Here is a 27,891-nt window from a genome sequence, read left to right as displayed (position 1 = left end):
TTTTGTATGAAAATGAAAATGAAAACATTTTCAATCTTAGACATAAATCATTTTTGAAAATGTATTTGGTAGTTTTATCAAGAGATTATTTTCAATATATAAAAACCCATTAATGTGTGTGTGTCTCTCTCTCTGCTTGTTAGAAGAGAAAATGAAAACAAAAAATGAAAAATGACTAAAAGTCATTTTTCATTTCTCTCTTATTTTACACTAAACTAAAAAATCATTTTCATTTCAGTTTTTTGTCTTTATTGCGCCAAACGCTGTTTTAAAAACGTTTTTATTTTTTTTCTCGAAAAACGTGAAAAACAAAAACAGAATTAATTCCAAAACGGCCTTAGTCGTTTTTCATTTTTGTTTTCATTTTCTCCTCCTCTAGCAGAGAAAGAGACATTAATGAATTTTTTTATATTGAAAACAATCTCTTGATAAAACTACCAAACGCATTTTCAAAAATAATTTTTGTCTGAGATTGAAAATGTTTTCATTTCCATTTTCATACAAAAAATAAAATCATTTTGGAACGAATTTCAAACGCACTCTAAATATTTCAACTTCTTTTTGATAATTTAAGGCTCCATTCATTTCACCGATTCGAGTTTTGCTATTGTAAAAAGCTCTTAGAAACAGTCACATCTAACGTTTTTGTTACAGTAAAAAATTTTCATATAAAGTCACATCTCAACTCAAATTAAAAACTTAAATCAACGACTAAACGGCCCTAACACCTTTTTTTTTTTCACAACATATACTTTCATTCCTCTTAAAAAAAAGAACTCAGGAAAAAATTGTCACTCTAATGTAATAATGACAAAATACAAGGACATCAACATAATTTTACCCCTAAAAAATGGAAAAGAAATTATTTAAAAAAAAAAAGAAAAGGGGAAAAAAAACAGAGAAAAGTCCCCAATCCCAATTCCCAATCTCTCTCTCACACATCTGTCTGTCATATAAAAACAAGAAGAAGCAAGAAACAAAAACTGTCCTCAGCGACGACTTCCATTTCTCTCTCTCTGTTTTTCTTCCATTTCTTGTCACCAAAGAAAAGTTTTAGAGAGAGAAAGAGAAAATCCTCTTTCTATATCTCTCTATAAATTCACTCCAGAGAAAGATAAAGGGAGAAGAGAGTATTTGGAGCTTTTGCGTTTCGAATTCTCATTCTCTTCGGTTTCGGTTCCGTTCTGATCGCTTTCTTCGAGAACTATGCATCTCTACAATGCGTGGCTTCCGCCGCCGGTCGCCGGCGAGACTCGCCGGGAGAAGGAGTCGTTCTCCCGCGTCGTTGCCTCCGTCAGGAGCTCTTACCGCTCCGACGACCCCGATTCCGTCTACTCCACGCTCAAATGGGTCTCTGTCGTCGACCTGTTCGTCTTCTCTCTCTATTTTTCCTTCAATTTCATTAATGTTATTACCGAAAGTTTCGTTTTTTTTTTAAATTTCTTGTGATTTTGATTTGTGAAGGGGTTTTGAGGGGTTTTGTGTTGGTTTCTTTTAGCTCCAGATGGGGTTTTTGATGGAATTGTTTAGGTTTAAATTCTTAATTGGATCTAATTATGGTTAATTGTGCAAATTAAGTACTAAGCTAGTTGTGAAAATCAAAATGCTGTCTTTTTTTGTGGTTTTTTGATTCAAGTGGTATACTATATTGTTAGATGATATGTATATTATCCTGGATGAAAGAGACATTAATAGTTTCAACTGGCAAGAATTATGCTGAAATTTTGTTCATTTAGGAGCATGGTCTATACTCTTAACCCCCTTTTTACTCTCTTTCTAACTTAAATTGTTTATGTTTCTTCAAGCTCTTTTTATTTTATTTTTATTTTTTTAAATTTATAGTTTATTTTTTTAAATTTTTTTTCCAATTTTGATTTGCGGAGTTTTATGTTTTTTCAAGCTCTCTCTCTTTTTTTTTTTTTTTTTTTTTTTTTTTTTTTTAATTTATAGTAATTTTTTTTTTCAATTTTGATTTGTGGAGTTCTGGGGTTCTATCGAGTTTGAGCTTGAGATGGGTTGTTGATCTCTTATAGGAATTCTAGTTATAGGTTTTTTGGTTTAGGAGGATTAAATGGGTCTAGTTGTGCTTAATTCTGTAAATTAAATAGTAAACGAGTAGCAAAAAATTTTTCTGTTTGGTCTTTCACTATAAGTGGTTTGTTGTTAGATGACATTGCCATGATGTGGCAGTTCATATTATAGTGGACGGACAGAATTATTTCAAGAATTAAGCTGAAATTATGTTCATTTAAAAGCATGCCATTTAGTACTTGAGCTGAAATGCAAGGATGGAATTGATGCTTATCAAGCAACGTTTAGCTAACGCTGAAGTTAAGAGTCGATTTCCTCACTAGAGTAGCCCAACTAGACTTCTAACTTTTGTGACATTCCACGGTGCTATTTGGTTTCAGTGCTAGTTATGTCATAGTAATGGGACTGCAACTATTGGAGTTTGTGGCTTGCAGTCCCATCCTATTTGGACCTTTACATGACTTGGGTGGTAGGTGAAAGTTGACCAAGATGCGAGGTGAAGTCAATGAAACAACGGTGAAGCCTTTTTTTTTTTGTTTTTTGGGACAATATGGAAAGCATAGGAAGTTCTTTTTTTTTTTTTTTTTTTTTTTTTTTTTTTTTTTTTTTTTTTGGGAAAAATTGGAAAGAAAGGAAGTTTTTTTTTTTTTTTTTTTTTTTTTTTTTAATTGAATGTGGGCATAGAATAATTTTCTATATTACAAATTTTCTTAGTGATCGGATGTAGAGCTATAATTTTACAAAAATTTTGTTATAAAAGTCATTATTTTAGTTTCTCATTGGGGGCACTTGACTTGATATGTATGTAGCTTTTCCCTGCATTGCAATAATGCGTCTAAATAACTAACTTACCTTGGATGTAATATTGTTCTATACTTTGAAGTCTTGGTTAGAATAGGTGTTAGATCATAGTGAATGGTTATTTTTTGTGCTTGGTCTCATCTTATAGACGGTCAGACAGGTGTACCTATTTATTATATGCCTCATATGCAGTTTCATAAAGGCAAAAAGTGAAGTATCTTTGGAAGATGTGAATGCTATTAGCGAGGTTGGGTTAGAATTGTTCCACATGTCAGAAAACAAGCTTTATGCCCAGGTTATGCCTTGTATTTGAGATAATTATTCTTAACGCACATTTTACTATCATTCCTCTTCATTTCCTGAATGCTGGTTCTGTTTGTATGAATAGGTTAGATGGGGAAATGTTCTGATTAGAATACTCAATAAGTACCGAAAGAAATTGTCATTGAAAGTTCAGTGGCGGCCATTCTATGATACTCTGGTACACACACATTTCACCAGGTGAGTTTTACATTTGCAGCTTCCATTTGCATTCATGTGGGTTTACATAGATTACTTGTTTTCTATATATGCAGTCTTTGTTTATGTGTGTATATTGGCATATGTGAACCTTATGAGATTTATTTATTTTTAAATTTTTGTTGCTATTGCGCTTCACGTCATAAATTTTCTGAAATTTTTGGTTTACTACAAATTTACCTTTTCTGGCCGTCCATGGATAACTTAGTGATTTACAATAAATTGTGTCACAACACGTAATAATTTGCAAATGTCATGAACACCAACTTTTTTTGCGAGTAAATGGTATAGGAATACTGGACCAGAAGGATGGAGACTCAGACAACGGCATTTTGAGACTATTACTTCTCTTGTTCGGTCCTGTAGGAGGTTCTTCCCACCAGGTTCTGCACGCGAGATATGGTCTGAGTTTAGGTATGTGTGCTTTGAGGGCTTCCCTTCTTCAATTTTGTCAATGTGTAAGAAAGTATCTCTAGGGAATTCATGCAGTTCCACCTGGTTTCAGTTACATCTGTGTATATTTAGTTGACATTTTCTGTATCTATGACTTATTGCTTGTTGTACCATTTATCTTTTGTGTTTTTTTTTTAAAGAAATAGGTAGACGGAATGAAACACAATTCGTAAGTTGGTGATGATTAACAAGCATGGATGTTTCACTCTTTGAATGTTATAGCAACCTTTCTGATAAACCAAAAAATGCAGATCTTTATTGGAGAATCCATGGCATAATTCATCCTTTGAGGGATCGGGGTTTGTGAGGCTCTTTCTTCCAACGAACTCGGACAACCAAGAGTTCTTTTCAGAGTAGGAGCATATGTTATCAGAACTCTCTCTTCATAATTTTGTCAATGAAATATTGGGCGAAAATTAACTTCCTACTTGGACTGCAGGGACTGGGTTAAGGAGTGTATTGCCGTGTGGGAGTCTACACCAAATTGCCAATTTTGGAACAGTCAGTGGGCAGCCATTATAGCTCGTGTCATAAAGAACTACAACCATATCGATTGGGAGCCATTCTTACTCATGCTTTTCACTAGATATTTAAATATGTTTGAGGTGATTCGATTGTATGAACCTTTAGAGTAGCTTGGTTTTCACCTCGAGTATTTTAGTTCACTGTGATTTGCTACCGCATTTCATGAAAAAGTGCTAGTCAATAGACATGTGTGATATATACATACTCAAGCTCACTCAAAATGACAGGTTCCAGTGGCAAATGGAAGTGGATCATACCCTTTCTCTGTTGATGTCCCCAGAAACACAAGGTTTTTGTTTTCCAATAAAACAATGACCCCAGCAAAGGCCATTGCAAAGTCAATTGTAAGATATTCATTATGCCACTGCTTCCACTCTGTGGTGTTTATAACCTGTATCCTTGCATATGGTCATTTCTATTTCCATAACGTCCTTTTGCAAAATTGCAGGTTTTCTTATTGAAACCCGGTGGCTCAACACAGGAACACTTTGAGAAATTGGTCAACCTCTTAGAACAGTTTGTATACTTGCATGTTGATACTATTTTTCTTATAGTTACAGTGTTTTTCTTCTTTACTCAAAAGATTTTTAAGTTTGTTTATTGTTGTAGGTACTATCATCCCTCTAATGGTGGTCGATGGACCTATTCATTAGAGCGCTTTTTGCTGCATCTTGTAATATCATTCCAGAAACGTCTACAGCATGAACAATTGTAAGAATATGTCTGCATTATGCGAGAACTGTTATGCTTAAGCATATTTTGTGGTTCTTCTAAAATTATTTTTGGCACAGGAACACACGTGCAAACAATCTAGGAAGATCAGAAAGGACTTCCTTTGTCAATGTGCTGCTAAAGTTGATTGATCGTGGCCAGTATAGCAAAAATGAACATCTTTCTGAGACGGTTGCTGCGGCGACTTCGATTTTGTCATATGTTGAGCCTTTTTTAGTCCTTCCTTTTGTTGCATCTCGGTTCCATATGGCCTTAGAAACGGTTAGTCAATTTTCATACATTTCGTGGTTTTCCTCTCAAAGTATACACAATTTTATCTTGACCAATATGGTTTTGCCAAGAAGTCCACATCAGCTTATGAGAAAGTAGTTCATTCTTATAAATGGAACCTGTTTCTTTGGAATAACTTCTCTTTACCAACTTTGTGTCTAGTCAGATGACTGCCACCCATCAACTAAAAATTGCTGTGATGTCAGTAGCATTTGTCGGGCGTTCACTATTTCTCACGTCCCTGTCAGCTTCTGCAGTAAAACCTGTTGATGTTGGTGGTGATGGTGAGGAATTCATTGATCTTATGATGGTTTCTCTCTCCAATGCATTGCTTGGTATGGACGCCAATGATCCTCCTAAAACCTTGGCAACCATGCAATTAATTGGTTCTGTGGTTTCCAATGTAAGTACACAATTTCCACAAGCACCTCTAATGATAGTTCGTGCATATAAATTTTACATATGAGCTTAATTTTTGCAGTTGGCTTCTTTGAATGACAATATCGGTGAGCTACCCTTCATGCCTGTGATTCGCTTTTCTGAATGGCTGGATGAGTTCTTGTGCCGCCTATTTTCCTTGCTTCTACACTTGGAGCCGAGCAGTGTCATGTAAGTAATGAAATCATCTTCCTGCATTCTCTTTCTTACAGCCATTTACTGATTTAGTTCTTAGTTAAACTTTAGAATTTTTAGCTCTTGTGCCCCCTGAATTCCGTTGGGTTTGGTGTGTCCCTAGTTTTTATCCTAGTCAATTTAGTCCTTGAATTTACAAAATAGTAGCAACTACCGTCAATTGTAATAGTATGTTAAAATTTTAAAAGAAATAACTACAACTTTTAGTACCTACCCTGCCCTAAACTTCTCATAATTTGGCACTTCCATCTGTGGCTAGTTATCTTTTTTTGGTAATTTAGTACCTGAAGTTGTCATAGAATTCCCTAAAATTTAACTCCCGTTAATAATTGGAGTTAATTGCTTCTATCTTGGAAATTCAAGGACTGAATTGTGAGAAAAGAAAGTCCAGTGACAAAAGAGCTTAACCACAAAAAGTCCAATGAGCACAAGTGTTAAAACCCTTAATTTCATATGGGAGTAGTTCTCCTCTTCCCTCTTTGGTGAAAGTTAACTGGTCACTGATGCTGCAGAAATGAAGGTCTACATTCATCAGCAACATCAGGAACTTTTCTGGTTGAGGACGGTCCATACTATTACTGCATGCTTGAGATCTTGTTTGGAAGACTTTCACAACCATTGTTTAATCAGGTCTCTGTTCTTGTTCTTGCCTGTTGGCTTCAATTTCTCAGTGAAGCTCTTCTTTGGTATTACATTTTTGGCGAAGACATTATTCTAAGCTTTTCTTAATATCAAAGTGCAGGCCTTGAAGAAGATTTCCAAGTTTGTTAGAACCAATATTCTTCCTGGGGCAATTGCAGAGGTTGGACTGCTTTGTTGTGCATGTGTTCATACAAATCCGGAAGAGGCAGTCACTCACCTTGTTGAGCCAACTTTGTTGTCTGTAATGTCGTCTTTAAAAGGGATACCCGTTACTGGATTTGGTGGAAGAGGAGTATCAGATTCATCTACTTCAACCAAGGTACATTCTCGTGTTATTACTTATAATGTTTTATGCGGCACCAAGATTTCCGTTACAAGGTTAAAATGGTTCCTCTCTCTCTCTCAGGGAAAACCCACAATCTCTCCAGCTCTTGAAACAGCAATTGATTATCAATTGAAAATATTATCAGTTGCCATCAGTTATGGAGGTCCTGTGCTTCTACGCTACAAGGATCAGCTCAAAGAAGCCATCATTTCTGCTTTTGACTGCCCGTCTTGGAAGGTTTTTATATTTCTGTTTGTTATAATTTTTCTCATAATAAGCATAAATTACTGCTATGTTTGTGTATTAATAGTCACTAACTGTTAAATCAATAGGTTAACCGTCTCATTGATTCTCGGTTTTGTTAATTGTTTTGCCAATTGACAGATCAATGGAGCTGGAGATCACCTTCTGCGATCCCTCCTTGGAAGCCTGGTTCTTTATTATCCTATTGATCAGTATAGGTACGTCCACCTCTTCCTCTTCTCATTGATTTTACCTCTTTACTGACACATGATAGATTCACAGAACTATAATAAACAGAATTACAGCTTGTTAAAATAAAATTTCTTGTTTTCTAGGTGTGTTTTGCCACACCCATATGCTGCTGGATTAGAGGAATGGATCAGCACCAAAGATTATTCTGATGATAAACACTTGGCTCCCAAGTGGCATATCCCAAGTGCCGAAGAAGTTCAGTTCGCAAATGAGCTTTTGGACCTTCATCTTCGTTCGGCTCTGGATGATCTTCTTAGAATATGTCAAACTAAAATTCATTCTGATCCAGGTAGTTCCTCACTGGTACTTCCTGGAAAGTTTCTATGGAACCATCATTAAAAATAAAACAATCTCTGTTTCCATATGTGGATACAAATAAATACATGGATTTGTATTCACTGTGTCTTACCTAACAATCCATGTAATTTTGTTGCCCAGGAGATGAGAAAGATCACTTGAAAGTGACCCTTTTGCGCATAGATTCTTCGTTGCAAGGTGTTTTGTCTTGCTTGCCGGATTTCATTCCAACCTCTAAAAATGGCACAGTTGAAGATCTGGGGAATGCTTTTTTAATAGCTGGGGCAACTGGTTCAAGTGTTGGCAGCATTGAATTAAGGGAAAAGGCTGCAGAGATTATACATACTGCCTGCAAGTAATATTTTGTTCAAACATCCTTGTCAATTTCGTTGATTCAGTTTAGCTTTTCTGATTTACTGAAGCTTATTAACTATGGGCATTGAACAGATACTTAGTAGAGAAAAAATCGGACGACAGCATCCTGTTGATCCTCATTATTCGTATCATGGATGCTTTGGGAAACTATGGTAATCGTTGCTATCTATAGCTTTGTAGATTGAAATTAACAGAATGTATAGTACAGACCGTGCCTTCTTTTGTCCTGTATTTCCCGTTTAGCATCTAATTCCTTTTGTACCTCTCTCTATAGGAAGTCTGGAGTATGATGAATGGGCAAATCATAGGCAGGCTTGGAAGTTAGAATCTGCCGCTATTATAGAACCTCCAATAAATTTTATTGTCTCATCACATTCTAAAGGAAAAAGAAGGTAAAATATGCGACATTTCCTTTTCATTCATGAACTCTACATATGTATTTTAGCTGTGACACCAAATTACATAACCAAATCCAGGCCTAGGTGGGCACTTATTGACAAAGCATACATGCACAATACATGGAGATCATCACAATCATCATATCATCTATTTCGCACTAGCGGGAATTTCAGTCCGCCGGACCATGTGAATTTGTTGTTGGATGATCTGCTGAATCTCTCTTTGCATAGCTATGAAACTGTTCGTGCGTAAGTCCTGAAATCTTCTTTGGCCTGGTTATATGCTGAAAATGTAATGGAGTGAGAAGTTATCCAACTTAAACACTATTATCATTGAGAATATTTTAAGATTATATATACTATATCTTAAGAATCTTTAGTGTCTTTTTATTTGTGCCTTATTTATTTGTTTTCCATTTATGTGCCCATATATCCAAGGAATACATGCAAAATAGCTTAATGTTGAAACTTTAAGTAGTTAATATTTGGCAAACAAGATGCCATAAATGTTTCAATGTATTTCTTACAAGTGATGAATTTGTTTTATTTATTTATTTATTTTTTGGTTTCTTTAACAGATAAATGTATGCTTGAATGTTCTTTTTGTGCTCGATTTCTAATTTTATGCTTCATTTTGTTATTTCTGTAAAAAGGGCTTAGTGGTTCTAGTATTGTAGTTATTGCTTTTGCTGATTTGATATAAATGTCGTGATATCCAGGCTTGCTGGGAAATCTCTTTTGAAGATGATAAAGAGATGGCCGTCTATGATTTCAAAGTGTGTCGTCACACTCACTGAGAACTTACGGAATACAAACTCACAAGAATATGCGGTTCTAGGCTCTTGTGCAGTCCTTGCCACACAAACAGTTCTCAAGCATGTGACAACGGTAGTGATTCGAAACAAGTTGCATGCTATAAGATATTGAACACATGAAATCTTATGACGTTTATTCTGTGTTCCAGGACCCAAAGGCATTTTCTTCATTTATTCTTGGGATTCTTTCAAGGTAACCTTATCTTAAGAAGTAGTTGTAGATGGGACGACTTTTACTTGTTAAATTGGAAATGTCATTTCATCCGCACCACATCAAAGATGCATAATTACCAATTTTTGGTGATAATGTGATGCTGTTACTGTCATGTCAAATTCTATTATACTGGTTTGTGGGTATTGTGATGTTGTCATTGCTGCCAGTCATTTGGTGCAAAAAGTTGGTCAATAGTTGGCGTTCACCCTCACCCACTTCCTGTATTGCTTGTTTCTACAACGAAACATGATATTTATTCAAGAGCACTGCTATTGATCACCATTGTTGGTAAATCACTGAACCTGTGATAGTAGACTAGAACTATCGCATGGCAAAAAGTAAAATTATTGGGTCCCACACTATTTGGAGTTTTAATGCACTATTAGAAATGGTGGTGGTTAGATCATCAATGGCAATAAATTGCATTTTTCATTATTCAATGTGGTTTTTGCTGAAGGATAAATGATTGGTCTACATTATATCGTATATTTATAACTTTTTTTCCCCCCCCCTTTCTTTCTTGAAGCTCTCATCATGAATCACTGAAATGCCAGAAAGCAATCAATGAGGTAGGACCTTCCACAAGATTTAAGTTTATGATTGTGTTAGAGGAATTTTGATATAAAATGAGTTTGTGCAGCTTTTTGTCAAATACAACATCCACTTCTCTGGAGTATCTAGGAGCATTTTCAGGATGACGAATGACCATTTAGACGGGCAAGATTTTTCAGATTTGGTTTCTCAGATTGGTTCCATGAGTTTTGATTCTATTGGCTTGCATTGGAGGTATACATCTGATTAGTGGCTACCTTTTTGTAGTTGGTGTTGTGCTTTTATTTATTCTCCTTTTTTTTCAGGTACAATCTAATGGCTAATAGAGTTCTACTCCTGTTGGCTATGACATCCAGAAACGACCCAAATTCCTCTTCAAAAATTTTGAGTGAAGCTGCTGGTTGGTTAATACTTTTATCCACGCCTGACTTCCTTTCTCTCTTTTATTTGTCTTGACGCTGTTTATGGCTGAATCGTATCATCAATCATTTTATAGAATATTAATGTTTATGCCTTTCCAGGTCATTTCTTAAAAAATTTAAAAAGTCAACTTCCTCAAACAAGAATCCTTGCCATTTCCGCTTTGAACACACTGTTAAAAGAGTCCCCTTATAAACTCTCAGCTGAAGAACAGACTCTTTCTCTTGGGAATTTGCAAGAAAATAGAAAATCATCCCTTGAAGGAGAATTAACTCAAATTTTTATGGAAGAGGGGTTTTTTAACGAGACTTTGAATAGTCTTTCTCATGTTCATATCACTACAGACGAAAGCGCATCTTCCAGAGGAAATTATGGAAATTCTTCTTTTCAGAGCCTAGCAGATAAATCCATCACTAGATTTTATTTTGATTTTTCTGCTTCTTGGCCACGCACTCCTAGTTGGATATCTTTATTAGGTACTGATAACTTTTACTCAAACTTTGCACGGATTTTTAAGCGGTTAATACAAGAATGTGGCATGCCCGTTTTATTGGCACTTAAAAGCTCATTGGAAGAGTTTGCAATTGCCAAGGAGAGGTCTAAGCAATGCGTTGCTGCGGAAGCATTTGCCGGGGTGTTGCACTCTGATGTAAATGGTCTTGTAGAAGCATGGGACAGCTGGATGATGGTACAGTTGCAAAATATCATTCTAGCACAGTCTGTAGAATCAATACCTGAGTGGGCAGCTTGTATACGTTACGCGGTTACTGGAAAAGGAAAATATGGAACTAAAATTCCTCTTTTGAGGCAGCAAATATTGGATTGTTTAGCCGCACCTTTACCTCCAACAGTAACTACCACTATAGTTGCCAAGCGCTATGCTTTTCTTTCGGCTGCACTTATTGAAGTATCCCCACAGAAGATGCCGGTAACTGAAATACGGCTCCACTTAAAACTTCTGGATGAGCTGCTTGGTAATATGTGTCATTCATCTGCTCAAGTAAGCCTACTTCTTTTTACGTTCTACCAAAGTCCTAATTAAATATTTTCTTCGTGGCAAATATTTATTTGTCTGTTATTAATATATCAAGTATGTGCGTATAAAAGATATTGGAAAACCATAAACTGCTTTCTTCTCTTCTGAGAAAGATTTGGCTGGATTCTCTCTAGAAAATTCTAGTTTGTATATAGCAGCGATTTTGCAAAACACTGACGTACATTAAAGATTCTTTAAATGTCCAGCCAAAATAATAAAAACTCCTCCGATTTCCAGTAAATTTGTGTATCATGTGGCTGCTTTGAAGACAGATCGTTGGTGTAGACTTTTGTTTGAGAAAGGAGGGGAGTAGAAACCTTCATACACTGATTGCAAAATAAAATTTCAGGCCTGTTTGCTCTTATGAAAAAGAGCAGAATAAATGGGAATGATCTTGATTTGCTAAGGTGCCATTTTACAGAATTGACTCTCCTGATGTGACTTCACATATTCCCCTGTTTAAAGAGTTATATAAAAGCAGATTTTGATATTGGAATAAAAGATGCACAAATGTTAGCTGATAGTATGGAGATGGTAGGTATTTGACTAGCCTACGTTTTTGCAGGGTTAACTTGATTATTGTTCTTGATTTAGGATTGTGCAACCTTGAATTTTAACCCAATTCTTGTTTTCCAATAATTGTCTTCTAGAACCGAATCTGTTTTTTGTTTTTTTTGTTTTTTTTGTTTTTGTTTTTGTTTTTAAATCCAAACCATGTTCTAATGTTACTTTGTATGGGACAGGTAAGGGAAGCTATAGGTGTTGCCCTTTCTGTGTTATGCGCCAATATTCAGCTTTATGCATCAGTTTGCCGTGATTACTCAGACGAAGGTGGAAATACAGATCTTGAAAGCCTACTTAAACAGAGAAGCTGGATCAAGTTGCTCAAAGAACGAGCATCGGAAGTGGTAATAAACATTCAGCGTACCAATCAATCGGACAGCTCAGAGACCAAGAGGATTACAAGTCAAAATGGGCATCTGAATGGTGATTCACAAGATGATGCCAAATGGATGGAAACGGTACTTTTTTAAAAGATGAAGTTCTGTTTAATACTTTCCACATTTAAAATCTTTTTATTGATCAGTCTACTTTTATTTTTTGTGAAGCTTTTCCATTTTATCATCTCGTCTCTGAAGTCTGGGAGATCTTCATTTTTGGTCGATGTACTCGTTGGTCTTCTTTATCCTGTAATATCCTTGCAGGTGTGTAAAGTTTCAAAATTTTATTTTGTTTGTAGATCTTTAGTAGTGTTTTTAGTTTGTGTTTGAGGTTCCAATTTTGTTTCACTTCTTGCTAGTGTCTTCCTATTCTTATATCTATATTTTTTTTTTATCACTCTAATCAATTAATCAGAAATACTGAAATAGTTTGTCCAGTTTTTAGCTTCAAGGTCTTAAACCATGACTCTGCTAAATGTGTTTTATTTCTTTAATGATATTTAGACTATTTCGGTTATACAAAATTACAACTAAAAGAAATCTACTGTCAGTGTATGTTGTTTCTTTCTGGGAATCAATGTGTCTCACCTCAGAGATATTATTTACTATATGAAGGAAACATCGAATAAAGATTTGTCAACCTTGGCCAAGGCGGCTTTCGAATTGCTAAAGTGGAGGGTTTTCTGGGAACCTCATCTTCAGGAGGCTCTATCTGTGATTCTTTCTTCAGCCAACGACTCCAACTGGCGAACTAGATCAGCAACGTTGACATTTCTTAGAACTTTCATGTACAGGTATGGTATTTCTTTCAGGGGCTCAACATTTCATCTCTATATTTCATTCTTTGCAATTAAATCCTCTCCGTGTAAAACAATGGGCTGTATAGTATACCTTTGTTTCCAAGCTAACAAAATAAAAAAGGGGAAAGAAAGAAGAAAAGTTCCCAAACTAACTTTCCACTGATTTCCAGTTTACCTTGTAGAACACCCCAAATTCTTAAGTTTCCCCTTTTTATTTTTTTTTTATTTTAAATGTCTTATCTTGAAAAAAAAATGTTGTATGAACTCAATTACAGGCACACCTTTATTCTGTCGAGTGCGGAGAAGCAACAAATCTGGAGAACTGTTGAGAAGCTACTAGTAGACAGCCAAGTTGAGGCAAGTTCATTCCTCTTTGTGAAGTCGTACTCCATCAATGCACGTGTTGTGCAGTAAATTCCTGTTTTTTATGGTTTGTTTAAAATTAGGGCTTTGTGATGCCATCATTAGAAATTTTGATATTCAAGTTTGAATTCTCTTTCTTTATTCTTTTTTTTTTTTTTTTTTTTTTTTTTTTTTTTTTTTTTTTTTTTGTTATTTATCTTGTTTGTGTTGTTTTGTTCAGGGGCTATAGACCCCTGAAATCCTCAACTATGAAATTGCAATTAGTATTATTCAGAGGTAGATTTTCATAGTTACACGTTTATTTTCTGGTTTCAGGTTAGAGAGCATGCTGCGGCAGTTCTAGCAGGCCTAATGAAGGGTGGGGATGAAGATTTAGCAAAGGACTTTCGCAATAAAGCGTATAAGGAAGCAAGTAATCTTCAAAGGAAACGGAAGCAGAGGTTATTTTCTGCCTTTATTCTTCCTTTATATTCATGTCTTATGTGTGGAGCACATATCATTCCTGTAAATGGGGATTCTTTATAAAAGCTTTAAATACATCAGGCTGTTGAGGCAAATTAGGAACCTAAAAGGTGGGATATGATAAGATTCTTCAAAGCGTTTGACGAATTTCCATTTTCTTTGATTGTTTTGGATTGAAAGATGAAATGCGGTGATTGGTTGTTATGAGTTTTTGGGCGGTTTCTCGTAGTTTTCTTGATCTTTAATCATATCAGTTTTGTTTTGCTTCCTTAGGACTTCATGCCCTCTTTTCTTTGTACTAATTTCAGCGTTAATAAAGGAAGTTCTTATTGAAAAAATAAATAAAATCCCTTACCAATTCTAAGGCCCCCCTCTATTTCTTTATTTTTTTGCGGGTTCAGTCCTTCAAAAAAGGAATTTGCATTGAAGAGTGATATTGTTATTTTTTACCTTTGTTTATTTAAATGAAATTCGTTGAATATGTGAATGTAAACTGTGCAAGTAGACTAAAAGGGTGGTTTAATTTCTGAGCGCAGAAAGTTCAGTTCAAGTCAGTCAATAGCTTCCACACATGGTGCTGTTCTTGCATTGGCAGCTTGTGTGTTATCCGCTCCTTATGACATGCCCAGGTTTGTTGTTACTCAATACAAGCAATCAATTTCGTGTGTTCGTATGTGTCCTTTTTCTTGTGTAATCTCATAAGCAAACTTTCGTGTTTTCTCAGTTGGTTGCCGGAGCACGTTACGTTACTAGCTCGATTTGTTGGGGAGGTATCCCCTGTAAAATCTACAGTTACAAAAGCGGTTGCGGAGTTCCGGCGAACCCATGCAGATACATGGAATATTCAGAAAGATTCTTTTACTGAAGAGCAACTTGAGGTAGTTTCTTTTAATTGATTTTGCTTTTTTTTGTTTTCGTTTTTTGTTTTTTGTTTTTTGTTTTTTTGTTTTTGCTTTTTTGCTGAAGGATTTTATCTTCTTTTGTTGGTGCTTGCAGGTTCTTGCCGATACGTCCTCATCATCATCATACTTTGCTTAATTTAAAATATTATTTGTAGCGATTGAATAGTTTTTATATGCAAAGCATTTGTAGTGATTGAATAGTTATGTTTGTTAACATTGATTGAAACTGAGCAAGAAATAATGCAACAAATTTTTTTCCCCCGCATTTTCATAGTTCATAGAAATGAGCTTTATTTACACTTTCAAGTTTATCACTGCTAGTTTATTTTCCTAGGTGGAAGTAATCCTTGCCTATGATCTCTCCTTTTTCGTATAAATAAATTTCTGTTAGACTATTGGATGCATTAGTTCATCCGAAGGTAAATCCCACAAGTCACTATCCGAGTTGAATACGATAGGCTCGTTTCTAATCTCTTTCCCAGCCCGGGACTCCCCTCCGTTTTCTTCTTTCTCTGGCAAGCGGCCTTGTCGATCTCCTACCGTGCACGTGCTTCCGGTACACATACTCTGGTTCCATGGTGATCCATCCCGTTCGTTGCTAAAAGTCAATGGCTCGTACTGAAATCCAGAAACAGGAAAGGAGAAAGCACTACAGTTGCCGGAAAGATTTGAAAATGTGGGTCCGGCAGAGTCCCAAAGTTTGTTCATGGGCAGCAACACATCAGGCTCTTGAATTGCCCTCGACAGACCGAGTTTGATCTTCTCTATTGTGTCATCGTCATGCTCTTCCTGCTTACCATTGATGTAAGTGGCTGCAGCGTTCCCTATTGCCGCGTTAGATTGCTGCAGCTGAAAGTCTACCCGACGTTTGGTGAGGAGATGGAGCATTTCGTCTTTGAAGCAGCCGAGTGCTGCCTCTGCAAGGTGAGCCACCTGGGGGGGTTCCAGCGTGGTTGCAATCTCTGCCATGAGATGTGAAAACGGTTTGTGAGTAACAGGATCAATTCCCATGCCCGAGAGCTTCTTTTTCAGCTTAGTATTCCAATGGTTCTTCACGTCATTGTCCGTGCGGCCGGGCAGCTGGGCTGCAATTATGGACCATCTGTGACATTCATTAAGAATATTGGTTAAAACTACTCAAATAGAGGCAAGAAAATACAAAATCCAATCCATGTGAATAATGGAGGTGACTGAACCAGGAACCAAAAGTAGTGCACCTGTTGCCAACAATGGAGTGAAGCTTGACAATGGTTTGCTCTTCTGCGTCGGAGAACTGACCGTGCTTGAGGTCCGGCCGTAGGTAGTTAGTCCAACGAAGCCTGCAACTCTTCCCGCATCTTTGAAGACCTTTGTTTGTGTATAAACGAAGGAAATAAGGAAGATCAATTCTAATCTTCATTACAAGCACATGTTACATTACATTAAGGGAAAAAGCAAATGAAAAGGAAAAAGAAAAAAAAATACCGGCATTCTTAGGGATGAGGCGCCAATTGCGAGTGCCGTGCTGCGCAATATAAGAAGAGAGCTTGTTATCCTCTTCTGGCGTCCATTGTCCTCTCTTCACATTGTCCTTCTCGCAACAAGGAATCCGACCCATCTATCTAATCGCTCGTTTTAATAAAAACCAATACTAATAACTAGAGCAAAAAAGAAAAGCAAAGAAAAGAAAGCTAAGGTCTAAACTAAAGGGTCCATTAAAGGATACTTTTGTTAATCTCTCCTTTGTGTTATAAGAAAGTAAATAAAAAGAGATGAGAAATTTGTTGTTTTGAGGTAGTTTTTCCTTTTGTCTTGTGAGCAATTCTTATAAAAGGAGTGAGTGGCAAAGTGTGTACGGATGCATATAGAGAAAAGGGGGCATCAAAGGTGCATGATTTTATTAAAGAATTCAACGCTGTAGAGCGTGTGATTAATAAGCAGTTAGCTCACCCACAAGATGCTTGGTCAACTCTCTCTCTCTCTCTCTCTCTCTCTCTCTCTCTCTTATTGACCTTAGTTTTGTGTGTGCATATTTGGTTTGTATTGAACTACCTTAAGGAATAAGGAGTGGCAGCACTGATGGTTTTTGAGTTGCAAAAGTTAAGGTTTGGTTGTTGCCCGTGCGGGTTACACGCATGTCTAATCTCACTATTATTCTCATTGTTGCCCCTTTTTAATAAACAATTTTTCTTTTATCCCTTTGTCAGTGCTACTAATTGAATTGCCATTTTGTCATGGTGCTACATTTTGTTGTTTGCTTGCTATGACCAATTGACCATCATGGCTGCATCCATATAAAAATATAGCTTACGCCATTTAAAAATTGTGTTACAAGTGCACGACCAATTATCATCAAAGTTGTGTCCAAGTTGAGGCACTCTTTTCAAATAATGTTAATAGAGTACCTGTGGTGCTAAGCACCATGACTAATATAAGGTGGATCTTCATAAGTAAGGTCGACCTTCTATTAGTAGTGATACTTAAGACCAATTCTATATTGTTTTCTACCTGTGGTGCTAAGCACCATGACTAATATAAGGTGGATCTTCATAAGTGAGGTCGACCTTCTATTAGTAGTGATACTTAAGACCAATTCTATATTGTTTTTTTGCTACGACCTTCATGGTTTTATCTACATATGTTGTTCTGGGATAAATTTGTTCTAATATATAAGATAAATTCTATGTCTTAACACTAGTTATAAAGTCCCTTTTTTTTCCCCTTTAAATTTGAGAGTTGAAAGATTTGAACTCTGTACTTTATGGAGTCGGGTGTGGTATCACTAAGCTATGTCTCCACCACCAGCAGATTAATTTCTATTTCATTTAAATGGTTAAGTATCACTTGAGGGACTGGTCCTCTAGACTTTAGAGCCTTCCGCATATAATATGGACACACACACATCATTTGTACGCATACATATTTATACGAACACATTTAAAAAAAAAAAAAAAAAAAAAAAAAAACTAACTATCAACACTCCACCTAAATCAACACTAGTTGGTTTTGATTTTTTCCCCCCTTTAAATCAGAATTTCCCATGATTAATCATCTTACCATGAGCATCCAAAATGGTTTTCAGGTTTTGGCTATTCCCAAGTCATTCCTTGCCTTTTGACCACATTGGATTATTGTCAGCAAGGAGCATATATATAAATATATATATATATATATATTTATATCATTCTCCTATTGAAAAAAAAGGGTAGAATTAAACAATGTCATCATTTCCATTAAGATACAACCAGCCATAAAATTTGTACTCCAGGAGATAGAAAAACAAAACAAGTCTCTCCCGAGGATTGCTACAATGCTACTTACATATACTTAGTACATCTAAATGAAAATCAAGCTCAACTAGGCAATTATAATTACCCAATTTTCATTGTGTAAAAAAAAAAAAGAAGAATTCTAGCAAAGCTTTATTCATATTATAAATGCAGGGTGGGATCATTTATCATGGAAATATCAAAATGACTCCCTCTCTGCTTCTAAAGGGAATAAAAATGTCCCTTCTCAACTTAGCTTTGCACTAACAAGTCCTTGGATGGAACCGATCAAGGCGAACACTGTGACAAGCAGGAAAATGCCGCTGAGAATCCGAAGCATCACCCACTTTGGTGTCCATGATTGGACATTCGTCTGCTTCAAGTACATCTCGATCGGGAAATATATGGTCAAAGGCCAAAAATTCATGCCCCCTAACACCCCAAGAATTTGGTTGAAGTAAGGGAAGGCCATTGCAATTGCTGTTGTTGACACAACATAAGCTGTTCGGAAACACAGCCTGAGGGGATTCAATCTGAAGGTCCCCAATGGCGGGATCTTTAGCTCGTAGTTGTTGTTTACAAATCCGCTGTAGGGGAGACACTCAGACAACCATTTTTCTACGCCCGCAAACAGCGGTTGACTGTATATCTGCCAACCGAAACATTTGCAAAAGCAAAATATTTATTCATGAGCCATTCTCTAAATTGAAATTACAAACAAACTCGGTAATATTATGATCTCCATCATTTGGAATCTTTTATTTATGTTTTCCTCGAGCTTCAATAGGACTAGGATTCCTATTTCCCTTCCACTTTTTAGGTTACTGGAAAATTTGGCTTTGTTCCTATTACAAGCTTATATTTGAGAATTGAAAATTTTGGCTAATGAAAAATTATGGTAAAGTTGTACTGATCTTGTAGTAATTAGTACCTGATAACCTCCGACAAGATGAAGCACAATGCAAACATTGGCCAAGTCAACGAGCCAATAAGGCTCATACGACCCAAATGCGGTCATGAGGTTCCCTGGAGTGGCATCTCCAAAGGCCGCATATCCAAAACCTCCACAGAAAAGGTAGAAGAAAGTTGTAATGGTGATAGATATTGCAGACGCCTTCTTCATAGTCTCGCTTTCTGATGGTGGTGCCTCCAAAGTATCCTTCAAATTTTGCAAATACTGTCATCCTTTGTACAACGAGAATAACATGTAATAAAATAATTAAACAGATAACATCCTAATTGCCACTTAAGGCTAGCTCAAGTGGTTGGGTGCGCGAGTGTGTGCTAGCTCAAGTGGTAGTTCGATTTCTTCTTAATGAAAGGGGGAGCCATAGGTCCCATACCATATATATATATACATATATAAAAGAATAAATCCTAATCCTACTAATAGCATACGATAAAGAAGGCCAATGAATTGCTGTTTTCTTATCTGGTTTGGAAGTGTCATACCTGAATCTCAAAGAGAATCAAGGAGAACGGATAGGAAAATGCAATGTCTCCAAGCGCTTGAGATACCAACCATACTTTCTGACCTGCATTTGGAGTTGGAATTCCGCTTATGCTGCCCTGTGCATAACCGGTACCTTCATTGCAATGACAAGAAACACATAATATTAGAATGATTTGATCAGTTCACTGCAGATTTCGGTTATAAGAAGAACATTCTAGCATATACTCGAATAATAGCGTACCTATAACTTTCACGGCTGCAAGTCCCAATCCAACGAGTGCATAAGTGAAAGACATGATTGCAGCAACAACAGAAAGCCATTGTATGTTATGAAAATTCGGTATTTGGGAGAGTATAATCTGAGCAACTCCAAATAGCAGAATGTAATAAGAGTCTCCATATACACATGTCGCTTCGCGGCCTTCTTTGTGATAGCAGTTTGTTTCCTGAATTGCTCTGTAGCCATAGAATAATTTTTAGGAGCCTTTTTTTTTTTTTTTTTGGCCAAAATTAAAACCAGTATACTAGAAGAGAACAAGGAGTCCTCGGAATTACGAATGAAATAAAAACAAAGAACAAACAGACCATCAATGCATAATAAACCTAACACCAAATTAACATGCACTTTGATTAATACTAGTCATTCCACAACTATCCTCCACAAATCAAATTGTACATTTTCTATACATTTATTATAAGACAGCCACAGAACAACTATTCTTGCATGTTTTCTTTATATTATCGTGTTCTTCAAGCCGAACTGAGGGTGGAAAATACTTAAAAGAATATAAAAGCATACCTCATACTAATACCAGAAGTGACGGTATAAGCAATACCGAACCCGTACAAGCTCAATTGCAGAAGAAGGCCACATGCTAAGGCTTTCTTTTTTCCTGAAATTCACATGCCATAGCCTAAGGTATTAAATAATTTTTCCACCAGAAATGAAAAGGGAAAACAAAGAAACAAGAGACTCATAAAGTCCAAACTCCCAATAACCACAAATTGGTGATATATTCCTATATGAACTTATATGGTGTACGGATTCTCTATTAGTACATAATCATAGCAGAACAAGAAAGAGAAAAATATGCAAATTTAACGGAACCTGATAAAAATCTAACACTTCATAGCTACGAAGTATCGGTAGTCATGTGCGTTTTTAAAAAGAGCAGACACATGATTGGTTACCTAAATTCATATCAACAGCTTCAATGTAGGAGCGATTCCGAAAAGGCCCGGTTTCGGGGTCAGGGGAGCGGTAGCAGTTGCAGAGGAGAAAAGCCGAGAAAAGAGTAGTGATGGCGAAGGAAAGCATTGCCACGGGGCCTGCAATCCAGCCCAACTGAGCCATACACCATGAGAGTGAAAGTACTCCTGATCCTATCACTCCTGTTATGATATGTGCCACTGCTGTCCATACATTCCCTGCACAATTCAACAAAATATTCATCAAAACATGAAACTTATTTAATTAAGAAAAAAAAAAGATTAGGAAACTAGTGTTTTGCATTACAAACTAAAAAAAAAAAAAAAAAAGATTAAACCGTTCTTGGAAAAATAAGTGTTTTATATTTCTCTATAGTCCAATACATGATTAAATCATTCTAAGGAATTTTTGTTTTCCTTTTTTCTGAATAAACAAACATTATTAAGAAAGAAAAAGATGAAGAAAAGGATCTTACAATCCTAAAGCATAAAAGTCCCAAAATTCAAAAGAAAAACAACATGTATGATAAAAAAATAAAGCTTAAACCATTTTGGAAAAAAAAAAATATTAAAACCAGGCATTTTAAGTTTGAGACAAGATTTCTAATTAATGAAGTTTAAGGGCTGTCTCAATTATCTCTCAAACAAAAAAAGAAAATCTTTCAAAAAAAGTGTATTTATATACAGCTTAAAATTAAAAAAAAAATGAAATGGGGTGACTTAGATGATGTAGATTATGAGGCAAAACAATAACGTTAGTATTGCATATTTTCTTACACATCAAATTTATAAGGACAAAAAAAAAAAAAAAAAAACCCCCAGATGCTAAATTTCATATTTTCATGTAATGGGAACTTCTGAAAACATTAAAGAAAAAAAAAATGAAACAGGGGAACTTAGAGTCTTAGATGATGTAGATAGATTATCAGGCGCAAAACAATGACGTTTGTAATGCATATTTTCTTGAGAAAATCATAATACATCAAAATTATAACGCAAAAAAAAGAAAAGGAAAAAAAATCCCAGATGCTAAATATCAATGAAATGTGGATTCTGGAAACGAAAAAAGTAAAAAATAAAAAAATAAAAAAAATAAGAAGAAAAATGGAAGTAAAAAAGAAATTGAATATCAGGCAATGGGAGAACATTCATACCAGTTCTAGAGAGAGGAAGTTCTGGGAATTGTTTGTCCAATAATGGAGTTTTCTGATGATTAGCTCTTATATCTCCCATGGCTCCTTTCTGAGATTTCTGTTTTCTAAAAGCTGAACCAAACAACACTTTATAATATAAAACTGCTTTTCTGTGAATGAAGAATAAAATGTAACATTCACTTCTTCAAAAAAAAAATGAAAAACGAAAAAAGAGCTCGAATTTATAGTTGGAAAAATGGAATGGAATGGAATGTGGGATAACGACAAAGAACAACAACAGAAACCGGCCAGTTTACGTGTTTCTGATGGATTGGAACTTTGTTCTGGAAATATCTATCTATATATCTATATATCATTCATAGATTTGTAGATAGATTGGATGAACTAGTGCAAGTGTTGTTTGAAGAAAGGTCTTGACATTGGGTCTTGACATTTTTTTTTTTTTTTTTTTTTTTTTTTTTTTTTTTTTTTTTTTTCAGTTGTATTAGTTTGGGGTTCAAAGTACACATCATTACGTTTTACCTTTTTAGCACTTTTGCCCTCTAATTCTTAAGAATTTGACAATTTGCCCTCAAATTCTTAGGATTTTGACAATTTACCCCTGATTCTTTAATTTTAATATTTTACCCTCTCTCGCAACTTGTAAAATTGTTACCATTTTACTAACGGATCATAGACCTTTTCCTCGAATGTTGCCGCAACACGCTCATCAGATTATTGGTTTTCCTAAGTTTGCTTATACTAGATTAGAATCCATAAAAACTAGTTATTGAAAACTATTTAGGATCTAAAAGCACACATGTAGGTCTCGTTCATTTTACCGATTCGAGTTTTGTTATAGTAAAAAGCTAATTGAAACAGTCACATATAACATTTTTGTTGCAACAAAAAACTTTCATATAAAGTTACATCTCAACTCGAATTAAAAATTTAAATCAGTAAATTAAACGAGCCTGTAATAAAAAAAATATATAAATCTCAATTTAAACCCCAACACGTATAACTCAAATCTCCAAATTAGGCCAAAATTCGATCCAAAAATAGTAAAATTGGAGTGCATTGCAGCGGTTTTGAAACTTAAAATGAGAAAATGTCAAAATTAAAAATTTAAAGGTAAGTCATCAAGAGTCAAAAAAATCAAGGGGCCCTTATATTTAACTTGGGTTTAGCACTTGTGTCCACTGACTTCTCATGATTTGACACTATTATTTTTGGTAATTTAGTCATCAAATTGACAAGAAAATTAAAGTAGTTAACACTAATTGCTAATGTATTTACATAATTTCAGGTCAAACAATTCATGTGCCTCCTCTAAACTTTTCATACTTTGGGACTTTTGTCAATAAACCACTATTCTTTGGTAATGATTTTAGTTCCTGAAATAGTTTCGGTACTTTTAAAATTCAACTCTGGCTCACGGTGGGGTTGTTCGGTTTACCAGTTTACTTGAGAAAGCCCACTCGAGTTAAGAAATAAAGCCCAAGTTGTAGTTCGGTTGTGCAAAACTCGAAATGGAACTCAAAATTTTTTTCGAGTAAATACCCAGTTTTTGAGTTCACCTTCCCCTTGCCACTTGAGTTATTTCTCTGCACTTCTACAGTGCAGATTCCTGCACTTCCCGTTGCAAGCTTTGTTGCTTTCTTCAGCTTTTCTACATTGTAAATTCACGTGGTTCTCCTGTATCCTTGATTCGAAATCGAATGACCCAACGGGTCTGCTCCTCCAACGTTCATCGATTTCTGAAGCCCTCAATCCATTGCCCTATTTTTCCCCAATCTCCGGATTTCGAATCCGCCGCAGACACTATCGACCCCCCTTCCACATGTACCGTGACCCCCTTCCTCTACCATTGTCGTCTACTGTTACCCCTTCAAAATGGGGAAATTTGTTGGGACAACGTTGGTGCGGCGACCTAGGTGGGTAAACCTCCTCCTTTGATGTAGAGGCTATGGTGCACCCCGTAAAACTGTCCAGCCGAGACGTCAATCCTACTTCCCTTACCTCTGTCGTCGCCGGTACCTCAGACTTGCTATCCCTTCCTCGCATTTGGGGAATCTCCAAGGGAACCACATCTCCTCCTCCATAGGCTTGAATTCGGTAAGTTTTTTCCAAAACCTTATGTTCAGTTTATGGAAAATATTTGTGGTGGTTTCTAGATCCAAATCCGAGCACTAGTATTGGTGAATTCACATGTTCTTCTGCTGGCAAAAAAAAAAAAAAACATTTGTAGTTAAATTTTTTGGTGATTTCCGCCTCTAGATTTCATCGGATCACTTGTATTTTGGAACCCTTTTTTGTTAGTTTCTGAAAAAAAACCAACATGTTCTTCTAGATGGCATCTCCGTGAACCTACGTTGGCATTTCTGGTGATTTTTTCATGTGCTTTCAACCTCTATAGTTCATCGGGCACTAGTATGTTGGACCCCTTTTTTGTAGTTTTTGGAAAAAAAACTTAAACTGTTTCCAGTGATTTCTCTTCTAGATTGCATTCAGATAGCAGTTCACCCGCTGCCATTTTTGGCTATGTTCGTATTGTAAAAGAATTGAATAAAATTGTAGGAGGAGAAAAAAAGATATTCACTATTCACAACTCAAGTTTTATCACAAACAAACACAAACTCAAAAAATTCTTAACTCAAACAATAACTCAAGTATACACAACTAAACGCAAACTCAAGTTACAACTTAAACTCAAGTTATAACTCAAATTCAACTCAAACTCAACTCAAAAACTTAACTAAAAAATACTTATAAAAGAACAAGCCCTTTAGTTCCTGAAATAGTTTCGGTATTTTTAAAATTCAACTCTGGCTCACGGTGGGAGTGATTGCAATTTTTATAAAAGCTCAGGGACTAAACTAACAAGAAAACAACTTAGGATGGAAGAGCCAAATCTTGTCAGGGACGTAATGGCTAAAACTCAAAGATCAAAGGTCTTCTAAAAGTTAAATTAATAAAGACGTGTTTAGTTCGTTAATTTAAAATTTTAATTTAAATTAAAATATAATTTTATGTGAAAATTTTTATTGTAATAAAAAAATTTAACATAAAATTTTTTTAAGAATTTTATACTGTAATTAAATTTAAATAAGTAAAATTAACAACTTAAATAGTTGCACGTTTAAAGGAATGAAATTCTCCACGTGTCGCAACTTTTAATGAGAGTTTAAGGGGAGAGAGAGAGATTTCCAACTGTATACAACTTGAGTACGTCTCTCTTGGCCCACTCTTCACCACAAAAAAAGGTCAAAAGTTATAAAAGAGAGAGAGATTTCGTGAAACATGAGATTGTTGACATGGGGTTACAAGCCAAAAAAAAAAAAAAAAAAACAAATTGAATTAGTAAAAAACAAGGAAAAAAACCTGTTGACATTTGGTTCTTGGCCTAAAAGAATAATTAATTAATAGAAAATAGTAAGAAATAGGACAATATGAAAAGTTTAAAAAAGTATATAAATCAATTTTTAGTTATAGAAATTAATAGGTCATAATTTGTTAAGTTATGGTTCATAACCAGATAAATTATGGACAAACTTGTTAAGTTATGGTTCATAACCAGATAAGTTATGGACAAAAATCGGGAATAATTTGTCAAGTTATAGTTCATAACCAGACAAGTTATGGACGAAATAGTAATTTAGCCTATTTATTAACTTATGTAAACTATTGACCTATTAATTTTAATTAATTTCAAATCTTGGCCTATTTCTCTCTTTCTCTCTTAATTAATTTCGTGAAAAAATAGACTGTTGATATTTGGTGTTCCTGGCCTAAAAAAGGAAAAAAAAATACGGAAAGAAATAAATTGGTATATATTGGCTGTCGTTTCTTTTTTTTTTTTTTTTTTTTTTTCTTTTTGGGCTGGGGGGTAAAAAATACGGAAAGAAATAAATTGGTATATATTGGCTGTCGTTTCTTTTCTTTTTTTTTTTTTTTTTTTTTTTGGGCTGGGGGGGGGGGGGCTTGGCTTAGACAAAAAAACGGAAAGAATTGGTATTTATTGGCTGTCGTTTTTTCTTTTTTGGTTGGTACCACGTAATTGCATTATTTGCATGCACGTTTTTTGTTTTTTTTGTTTTTTTGTTTTCCCTCTCTTTTTGGGAGGAAATAATGGTTTTATGAGTTAGGGGTCAATACGTGAGTGAAACATAGAAAACATGCCGAAATTTGAACATGCGTATTACGTTTTTGGAAAATAACGGCTTTCCTTATTTATTGATTGATGAATATACATATGAATTACACATTACTAACTTACTCAAACCCAAAAAAAAATCTTCCTAAACGAGATTTTTTTTGTTTGAAAATTGTTATATATAAATCGAAACTAAGGTAATTATATATAAAATGTCAACTTTCCTTAATATGTTAAATTTACTAATTTAAAAATAGTTTCCTTTTATAAGTAAAAAAAAAATTATCTTTTTTACTGAGATTGTTACATTTGTAAATTTCGTTTTCTTGTTCAGAATCATGGAAGTGCAATGAGATAGATTCATGGCCGTTTTTATTTTGATTGATGTCTTTTGTTCAGATCTTCATCGTGGCATTTTTTTTAAAGGTTATTTTCGTTTTTTCATGTCATTTATTTGTCGTTTTATTTTGTTCAATATCGTTTCTTTGTCTATCATCGTTTATCGAGTTTTTAATCACATTAATCCTAATGTCGGTTTTTCCTTTTCTTTTTTTTTTTTTTTTTTTTTTTTTTTTTTTTTTTTTTTTTTTGTCACTTAGATATTTTAGGGATAAGGGATATTGATATAAATCTCTCTTGTGCTTTAAAGATTACTGTTTATATTTTTCTAATCAAACATTATCAACCCAATGTATTCTTGTAATCACAGAAAATATATTCCTCAAGTAGATTTAATTAAAACGGACTAGAAAAAAAAAAGCAAAAAACCTTATTTGCCCTATATAAAAGAAACGGTGGGTTTGATACTTAATTTGGTTTTAAGTACAACAACATTGTTTAGTATAAAAAAATTTAAAAGAAATAAATTACTCTCAAATGCTCAAAAAATTTAAGATCAAAGTTATTATCTTCGGAATTTCTCTCTACTAATTAGTAACTATCATTTCATTTATTAAGATTTATGATGTGTTTTTGCATAGATAATTTTTGTTAAATATGACGTCAGGGTGATTTATGTGATTATGGGGGAAAAAAAACCAAGGATGAAGGATGTCTCTGATTAAAAAAATAAAAGGGATAATCTCAAAATTTATCCAGACAATATAATATATATTATCTTTGTAATTTGTTTACATTATTGACGTTTTGTTTTTCATTTTTTTAGGTCATTGTTGTTATGATTATTTATATTAGTGTCATTTTCTAATCGTCGTCATTTTATCAATTGAGATCGTTTTTCGACAAATCATCTTATTGTCGTTTTTGAGGATGTAGTGGTATTTTAGTTTCATGTCGTTTATTGAGATTTTTGTCCCTTATCGTGTGGTTTCTTAGGCCTCGTTCAGTTTACCCATTTGAGTTTTCAATTCGAGTTGCGATGAGACTTTATGTTAGTGTAACGATCTGAAGAATTTAACATGTTTAATTATGTTAATTGTGAATTATTAGTGTGCTTAATTTAATTTTCTTAATAAATCAAGAAATTTTAAATTATTTTTAGTATTTATAATTTCACCCTGAAAGTATGTGAGAATACGTACTTCCACCATTTTCTTTTAACTATCTGTTAACACTTATTCTTTCTTTATATTTCTTTTTCTTCTTTCTTTCTTTCATTTTTCTCTCTTTCTTTCGTGACCCTCACTCTCTCCCTCTCTTTCTCTCATTTTCTCTCCCTCTTCTCAATCACT

The 27,891-nt window shown here is 34.9% G+C and overlaps 3 protein-coding genes across 3 annotated transcripts; 1 reads left to right on the top strand and 2 right to left on the bottom strand.

Annotated features, from left to right (window-relative positions):
* The first annotated feature begins 1,031 nt into the window (after positions 1 to 1,031).
* On the top strand, positions 1,032 to 15,260 carry LOC21406523 (proteasome activator subunit 4). The gene is made up of 35 exons (XM_024162999.1): positions 1,032 to 1,367; positions 3,025 to 3,127; positions 3,221 to 3,333; positions 3,643 to 3,765; positions 4,056 to 4,157; positions 4,244 to 4,409; positions 4,557 to 4,673; positions 4,778 to 4,845; positions 4,939 to 5,040; positions 5,121 to 5,322; positions 5,498 to 5,734; positions 5,813 to 5,940; positions 6,477 to 6,594; positions 6,707 to 6,925; positions 7,013 to 7,168; positions 7,316 to 7,392; positions 7,510 to 7,715; positions 7,865 to 8,078; positions 8,171 to 8,250; positions 8,373 to 8,490; positions 8,575 to 8,745; positions 9,216 to 9,384; positions 9,461 to 9,504; positions 10,052 to 10,094; positions 10,166 to 10,311; positions 10,383 to 10,477; positions 10,599 to 11,497; positions 12,277 to 12,555; positions 12,643 to 12,738; positions 13,090 to 13,268; positions 13,550 to 13,631; positions 13,953 to 14,077; positions 14,636 to 14,728; positions 14,824 to 14,977; positions 15,096 to 15,260. Exons 1-35 carry the CDS (start codon positions 1,207 to 1,209, stop codon positions 15,135 to 15,137), a joined length of 5,427 nt encoding a protein of 1,808 aa, XP_024018767.1. The 5' UTR covers positions 1,032 to 1,206; the 3' UTR covers positions 15,138 to 15,260.
* Positions 15,261 to 15,371: 111 nt separating this feature from the next.
* Positions 15,372 to 16,638, bottom strand: LOC21406522 (transcription factor MYB80). Its single transcript, XM_010094087.2, has 3 exons — positions 16,466 to 16,638; positions 16,219 to 16,348; positions 15,372 to 16,103 (listed from the first exon to the last, which is right to left on the bottom strand). The coding sequence occupies exons 1-3, from the start codon at positions 16,596 to 16,598 to the stop codon at positions 15,389 to 15,391; spliced, it is 978 nt and encodes a 325-aa protein (XP_010092389.1). The 5' UTR covers positions 16,599 to 16,638; the 3' UTR covers positions 15,372 to 15,388.
* Positions 16,639 to 18,186: 1,548 nt separating this feature from the next.
* Positions 18,187 to 22,481, bottom strand: LOC21406521 (probable amino acid permease 7). The gene is made up of 7 exons (XM_010094086.2): positions 22,066 to 22,481; positions 20,894 to 21,130; positions 20,502 to 20,595; positions 19,944 to 20,158; positions 19,702 to 19,835; positions 19,181 to 19,408; positions 18,187 to 18,898 (listed from the first exon to the last, which is right to left on the bottom strand). The coding sequence occupies exons 1-7, from the start codon at positions 22,142 to 22,144 to the stop codon at positions 18,497 to 18,499; spliced, it is 1,389 nt and encodes a 462-aa protein (XP_010092388.1). The 5' UTR covers positions 22,145 to 22,481; the 3' UTR covers positions 18,187 to 18,496.
* Positions 22,482 to 27,891: the final 5,410 nt, after the last annotated feature.

The sequence above is a fragment of the Morus notabilis genome, unplaced genomic scaffold (genome assembly GCF_000414095.1).
Source record: "Morus notabilis unplaced genomic scaffold, ASM41409v2 Scaffold337, whole genome shotgun sequence".
In the NCBI taxonomy this organism is placed as follows: Eukaryota; Viridiplantae; Streptophyta; class Magnoliopsida; order Rosales; family Moraceae; genus Morus; species Morus notabilis.
The sequence above is the reverse complement of the archived record's forward strand: the minus strand, read 5'-3'. Positions and strand labels throughout refer to the sequence as shown.